Source organism: Colias philodice, chromosome 17 (genome assembly GCF_061535455.1).
Source record: "Colias philodice isolate Cphi_HAF_F1 chromosome 17, ilColPhil1 Martin Lab GWU primary, whole genome shotgun sequence".
In the NCBI taxonomy this organism is placed as follows: Eukaryota; Metazoa; Arthropoda; class Insecta; order Lepidoptera; family Pieridae; genus Colias; species Colias philodice.
Window position 1 is genome coordinate 5,815,043 of NC_143102.1, and position 7,710 is coordinate 5,822,752.

The 7,710-nt window shown below is 34.0% G+C and overlaps 1 protein-coding gene across 1 annotated transcript; it reads left to right on the top strand.

The window, feature by feature from the left end:
- The first annotated feature begins 385 nt into the window (after nt 1–385).
- On the top strand, nt 386–7,005 carry LOC149481115 (acidic juvenile hormone-suppressible protein 1-like). The gene is made up of 9 exons (XM_089706133.1): nt 386–489; nt 1,887–2,000; nt 2,391–2,524; nt 3,785–4,609; nt 4,702–4,871; nt 5,013–5,266; nt 5,448–5,660; nt 5,910–6,092; nt 6,565–7,005. Exons 2-9 carry the CDS (start codon nt 1,910–1,912, stop codon nt 6,822–6,824), a joined length of 2,130 nt encoding a protein of 709 aa, XP_089562259.1. The 5' UTR covers nt 386–489; nt 1,887–1,909; the 3' UTR covers nt 6,825–7,005.
- The last annotated feature ends 705 nt before the right edge of the window (nt 7,006–7,710 follow it).

Genomic DNA, 7,710 nt, shown 5'->3' on the forward strand with positions numbered 1-7,710 from the left:
TTGCACAATAATAGGAGTCGTATTCTTTTCCCGAGTTAGGTTAAATTTGCAGGCAAATTTTTATAGCCATGCATTTTGAAAAATATCCATCTAATATACTTAGACAGTTCTATAAAGCTGGCTGTATTAGGTGCAAGTAACCAGTTAATATCAGGCCTGGAGCGTTCGTTTTTTGCAGGAGCACCCGAATCAAGCACCTTCGCCGCAACAAATGTTCGCCCATTCCGGTAATTTATTTTTTTACTCAATAAATAACTCATATGTCAAAACTTTGGACGGCGGCCGCAAGCCAAGTGATATATTGGATCTTGTCACACGAGTGAACCTTTTTTAATGCGCTTCCCGATTAATTAATAGTTCATTGTGGTTTCACCGTTTATACTAATGAGCCGTCTATTGTACCGGTGCCTTTGGATAACATTCCGTGAATAGCATTTTTTAGGATGTGAACAAATTGGAGGCTCGAATGCATCTCGTTATGATTGACGTGTTAGTGCCATACATGTTATTATGCACTGAGATTATTGAAATCATTTGTGTTGATATTCGATTTATTCTTCGAATCAATAGGCGTTGTGGTCTAATTGACTACTGCTCTTAAAATATAAATGGTGGTTTTAAAATACATTTTGCTAATAAACACACTGACTAATAAGACAGTACTACAGAATACTTTAATGTTATGGCCATTCCCACAAGACGAGAAGCTATTCAAGGAACAGTACTCTCTTATTTATACATGTACTATTTTTAATAGCCCTAATAAAAAAAAAGACGGGTTGCACTCCGGGAGTGCCGGCAGAAGTGAAAACTTGATTATTAACGTTCAGCACGTTTGATATTTTGGAATGGTATCCGTCTTACGCATGGAATATAAGGGCTAAAAATCTGTCTTACGCTTTTTCGATCAGGCCACGTGTCCTGACGCGAGTTTAAGATTTTATACCCAACGCGAACGCCGCTAAAGAAGTTTTCACTTAAAAAAAAACTTTTAACTAGAACAAAAATAATGTGTATTTGCAATAAATATAAGACAATCAGTTTCACTGCCAATCGCATGACCCAGATAAAGAGTTCTAAGGTATAAATATGTATCTCATATTCAGTATTCTGTAGGGATTTTCATAAATACAGAAAGCTAATATTGTCTCATAGGGGCGCAATAGATATGCGCTACTCGAGTCTTGATTATAATCCTTTCATACATTATTCTCTGATATTGCTGTGGATTATATTGCGGTCTCGTGTTCAGTGTTTAAAACAGCCCTGTAATAAAGAGGATATAATTTACTTTTTACCTAAGTTATATTTAAAACTTATTACCTAACTTGCTAACACGTATCCCAAAATCTATTATTACTATTTACAAATATTTAATATTATGAACTATTTTAAATAAATAAATTTTATGTCAAGAAGTTTTAAGGATATAATATATCTCATTGAAATCATATACACACTGTGCATTGAACATAATATTACGTTTATTTAGTTTGTCCTGACCACATAGGAGGGAGAACAATACATAACTATGTATACATATTACAGTAAATAAATCTAGTTGATTTCTCCGCGTAATCATTAGCAATTGCATCCACAATTGTTTTAATGTTTCCGATAAGCCAAGTGTAGTTAAAAAAAAGATGAACTCATATTACCTGCATTGTAAACTTTATCTTCATGAAACAACAATACACCCTGAGACTTTACCGGCGTTACGTGACCTTTTTAACAGTGATTCATATAAAACCAATCAATCACATATTATGGACCAATAATTTATATATTGTTTTGTATTATTTTCTTATCTAGACTTTTTAAAACTGACCCTAAACGATAAAATTATCATAGGGCATTCGTGAAAGTATATAAGGGGATTTTTATAGGTAAGTTGGGGATACTATTGGCGATGTCACGGTTGGTTTTCTGGGCGCTGGCCCTGCTCGTGGCCGGCGGGACTTCGGATCCCGTTGAGCCGAATGTTACTCCACCGAAAATAGGTAAGAAATACAGCAAAGCTCTTGGATTGTTCATACAATTAAATAGTCATAGATTCTTATACAAAGTAAAGTAAAGAAGATGAGCTAAAATGCAGTCACCATGATTTTTCTAAATGCTATTTTCCTTTGCTAAATCAGTGTACTAAAGCCGTCTTTTGTAGAAGTTAAGTTATCTTTAGTATTATTTTTTTAACACCACAATTTACCCATATCCATATCAAAAATACCTAGTTAAGATTTTTGGTACAATAGGTATAAATTCAAAACAATAATTTCGGTAAATTACTCTCACAACGATCGGGATTTTAATTCGCAGTGATCTCATTCAAAATGTTAATTAAATTATTGGGGAGATAGAATAAATAGTATTGATATTTCTGTTAATTTCAGCGGATTCGGTGTTTTTGAAGAAACAAATTGATCTCCTGACACTATACTTTCACGTGAATGAACCTCTTCAAGACCCGCAGTTAAAGGCCATCGCTGACTCATGGGATCTTGAGAGAAACATCGAGAAATACAGTGTACGTATCTTTCAATAATGTTATAATATGTAATGTTGTATGCTTGTAATTTTTTTTACAAACACATAGAAATATCGTCTTAATTCGATTGATATAATATTTCGACAAACAAAAAAAATGTTAAGGTCTGAGCGAGATACATACCTAAGATAAAATACTATGAATTATATTCATTAATAATTCTCAAATATGTACATATTAAGTCAATAATAATATTCATATATGCGAGCATTTTAAATTATAGGATTTAAGGTTAAAATACAACAAGCATGCTACTGATATTCTTAACAAATATAAAAGCCTACTAACGTTAACGAAAGCTGAAGTGTTATGTAAATAATTTTACATATTCTTAGTACTTTTTACCGCATGAGATTCGTATTAAGTTCAAAAAACCGGCCAAGTGCGAGTCGGACTCGCGCACCGAGGGTTCCGTACAAACCTTGTTTCTTTTGATTGCGTTGACATAGAAGTTTGATTTTGTTACAGCTTAAAGGTATTATAGACCTGAGTATTTGGTATGAATTTCAATTTAATACCTCTACGCGTTTATGAGGAAATGGGTAGTAAGTTTAAAATTATTAAAAAAAATATATTTTGTGATACTTATAACTAAAAATTTATGGTTTTCGTAATTTTTCCTTTATCTATGCTATAAGACGTTGCTTCGTACCAAATTTCAAGATTCTGAGTTCACGGGAAGCACCCTGTAGGTTTTGATTCCCTTGCAAGTGTCGAAAATTTGCGGCATAAACGGCTGTATCTTTTGATTGCGTTGGCTTAGAAGTTTGATTTTTTCACAGCTTCAAGGGACAGTATACCTGAGTAATTGATATAAATTTCAGCTTCATACCTCCACGCGTTCCTGAGAAAAAGGGTCTTGACAGACGGACGGACGGACGGACGGACAGACGGACAACGAAGTGATCCTATAAGGGTTCCGTTTTTTCCTTTTGAGGTACGGAACCCTAAAAATTGAAATTGACAGTTCCTCAAACTTTAACTTATCACAGACTCTATTATTTTTATAATTATATTTAACTAGTGGCCCGCCCCGGCTTCGCCCGTGGTACCTACATGTTTAAACTATCCTATCTCTCAAGTTGGATTGAACTGCACATGGTGTGCGAATTTTATTATAATCGGTTAAGTGGTTTAGGAGTCCATTGAGGACAAAGATTGTGACACGAGATTTATATTTATTAAGCTGATTGTATCTTCTGAATATAATGGAGCTTTTAACGTTTTCTATTTTTACAGAATGTCACCGCCGTAAGAATCTTCACTAGTCTCAGGAACTATGGCATGCTCCTGCCTCGTTCTGTGCCCTTCTTAATCTTGGAACCGACTCACCAATTTGAGGCGGTTACATTATTCAACGTCTTCCAATCTGCTAAAGATTATGACACCTTCTACAGAACGGCTGTGCATCTACGTGATGTGATTAATGAGGGGCTATTCGTATACGTTTTAGCAGTCTCTACAGTTCACCACCCCGAAACCCAGGGTATTATCGTACCACCCTTGTATGATGTGTTCCCGTCATATTATCACAATGGGGAAATCATGAACATCGCTCGCAGAGTTAACATTCACGGCAAGCGTTTGACTGATTACTATCCACAAACCTTCTTATGGGATGACAATGTGGTCATCAGGTGGAATACTACAATCTGGCCCTATCTAGAGAACAGTGACATCGTCACATCTTACTTCTCACAGGATTACGCTTTGAATACCCTGTATTATAACAATCACGTGACGTATCCATTCTGGTTGAGCGGAAAGAATGGACCACTCAGAAAATATAAACGTGGGGAATATCTGTGGTACTTCCATAAACAGTTATTGACCCGCTACTATATGGAACGTCTTTCTAATGGTCTGAGTGAAGTTCCCGAACTTGGTTTTGATGTTGTTGAAGATGGCTTCACGAGCGGCCTTGTATATGAAAACGGTATACCTTTCCCTACCAGACCTAACAACCTTCACGTAAATCATCCCGTGTATTTGGACATCGTTGATCAAATAAAAACATACATTCGTCGTATTAAAGATGCTATTGATTTGGGTTACGTAGTATCGGTAAGATTATTTTAGATTTTCTCTATTTTAACTTTTGCAATTGGATAATGTTATATTATATACTCCTTATAAAATATTGACGTTTCTTATAGAGCACGGGAGAGCATATTAATTTGAGGACACCTGATGCTATAAACGTTATCGGAAATGTTATAGAGGGAAATGTGGATTCCCCGAACTTGAACTTCTATGGCAGCCTTATCAATTCCTGGAAACTTCTCCTTGGAAACGCAATAACTAACGGAAATATGTATTCAAAGCAGTAAGTACTTTATGTTGGTAAATTTTCAAATGAAACGTATAAAAATATCTTTGCATGATTATTATTTTATCTATAGAATTTATTATGCTGTTTTCGAGAGTTATGTTTTACGGTGCTTAATAAAATTTAATTATTATTTAGACATGTGCCTCTCGTCGTGCCTTCAGCGTTAGAGAACTATCAAACAAGCATGTGGGATCCAGCATTCTACATGATTTGGAAGCAAGCCTTCAAACTATTCTCATTATGGTCATCGTACTTGCCAGAATATACTCACGAAGAATTAGCTCTGCCAACAGTTAACATCAAGAAGGTGGAAGTTGATAAACTAGTCACTTACTTCGAGTACAAGTATTTAAATGTTACCAACGCTCTATGTTTGAACTCAGAAGAGAGTAAGTATAGATCTGTTAATGTTATCAACTAAATAATGGCGTTTAATAAGTTTGTTGTCATTCTTTCGTTAAGAGCTTATTTATTTTGAAAATGATAGTTTTTCTCATTGATATTTAATCCTTATGAGTTTACTAGATATTGTATGTTTCTTACATAATTATTATTTCATGTTGTTTGTAGGTAAAGTTGTGGCTGATGATGTCAGTGTTTTAGTCCAGAGACCTCAACTGACCAATAAGGTATTCACTGTTCGGGTGAACGTGAAGAGTGATGTTGCTAAGAAGGTCGTTGTCAGATTCTTCTTAGCTCCTAAATACGATAGCAATGGATACGAAATTCCATTACATCTTAACACTGAGAACATATTCCAATTGGATCAGTTTGTGTACCAATGTGAGTATGGAGAAGTTATAAGTTATTTTTATAACAGCGTTAGATTTTAGAAGAGGCCATAATATTTTGCTAAGATAAATTTTATAAAATTTAATTAATGTTTAAAGTCGAATACACCAGTAATGAAACTGTCACTCTCTTGCCAATTTTAATAAGTATCTAACGAGAAATAGAAATGCAATATTAAACTAGTATCTAATTAATTAATATTATAATAAATACCTAATTATAAGAATTTTTATATTTTAGTGCCGGTTGGAGAGCATGTAATCAAACGGGAATCAACTAGTAACATATACACAATCGACCAATGGTACTCCAGTTACGAGGTCTACCAGAAGGCCCTGGACGCATTGAATGGAAAGGGACAGTTTGTTGTTGATGGCAAACAGTTCTTTGATGGATACCCTCGTAGGATGATGTTGCCTAAAGGTTTGTTAATTTTGTGAAATTTTAGGTTTTGTGCGTGGTTGGTTGAATTTTAATGTTTCACTGCTGTATTTGAAGCACTGCGTTGTCTAGAATATGGAATTGATAGTTGTAAGCTTTAAAATCCAAACGTTAACAATCGATAATATAGATAAAAATTAACAATATAAAATCGCGAGCTATTATGCTATGATATAAGATGTCATAGCTAATTAGCTCGCGAGTAGCGATAAATGTAAAAAATTATAATATTCTAATTAGAATAATTGATGGTCTACCCAATAGTCTAACTAATAAGTTAGCGGAATAAAAACTCAATTTCATGAAAGATTTTTATTAGAACTATAATCGTATATGAAATTCGTTTTACTATAATATTAATAATATCTGGTTCAATTACGACAGCCTTATAAAAATTTCATATCACAAAATACATTAGAAATATGTAGCTATATAAATATAATTTTCTACACAGGTCGTGTTGGAGGCATGCCCTTCCAACTCATAGTCTTCATCTCCGACTACATAGCACCAGAAACTCCATACGGCCAGGGGGTGAACCCAGAAAGCACCTTCGGTATTGGAACCGGTGCACGTAGAATGACTGCCTTCCCCCTGGACTATCCCTTCGACAGACCACTACACCAGTACCAAGTTGAGAACCTGAGCAATATGTTAGTCCAAGACGTATTGATTCACCATAAACCAACTCCTGAAATTTATGTACCCCAGTAACATGTATTTTTCATGTATGTTATTTAGTGCTCTTTGCCAAAGATTTAGATATTATATGTAAGTAATGTATGTAATAGATAGGGTTTCAATTTATGTATGTTTATTGTATGTATACTTTTATAGATATCATTGTATCTAATATAATCAGCTCTTTAGATCTCACACATTTAAATATGCCTATTATTATAATTATGTATTTGACGTATAAGCATCCATCCGCATTTGACGTATAATAACAATAGTTTAGATTTAGTTAGTGTGTGTATCTATAGATATTTATATAGTGTAGAATATTGTATTTTATTGCATATTAAATGTACACATGCATAGTGTATACCTTTTGTTTTATTTACTTTATTTCCTTTATCTCTGTTGAAAATATTTCAAGTTTAGATATATCCATAATATCTGATTGCAATAGGCTATGTGCGCCACGGGCGAAGCAAGAAGAACCAGCCAGTTGGTTAAGAAGTAGTAAATTTTAAACTGCTAAAGTGAATTAAAGTAGATATACAGGGTTACTTGTAAAACACCAGCAACCTCGCAGGACAAGATAGCTAACATCATAAGTAACAACATTTGTTCTAAGCTTTTATTGTACTCTCCCAACATTTGTAAGTCTATGTTCTATTTATTATCGAAAGGACGACACGACGCCCCCTTTCCCCTCTCGTTCGTTTCTTGTTTACGTAATTTTTGGGATTCCCGTAGAGTTTATAATATGCAAACGGAAAATTAAATGAATATTTATTTTTGTATCAAAATAAAATCTAACAAATTATGAAAAGTCGGAGAACAAATGTTGTTAAAACAACACATGAATAGAAATATATTATCAATTAAGCAAGATAATTCAAATGAAAGGTATAAAAAAGTTACCTAAGGA

Bases quoted from the DNA above. Each gene is read 5' to 3' on its own strand.
- LOC149481115 (XM_089706133.1), top strand. From the start codon at position 1,910: ATGTCACGGTTGGTTTTCTGGGCGCTGGCCCTGCTCGTGGCCGGCGGG. The intron at 2,001-2,390 runs GTAAGAAATACA...TGTTAATTTCAG, and splicing joins TGTTACTCCACCGAAAATAG to CGGATTCGGTGTTTTTGAAG. The intron at 6,093-6,564 runs GTTTGTTAATTT...TTTTCTACACAG, and splicing joins TAGGATGATGTTGCCTAAAG to GTCGTGTTGGAGGCATGCCC.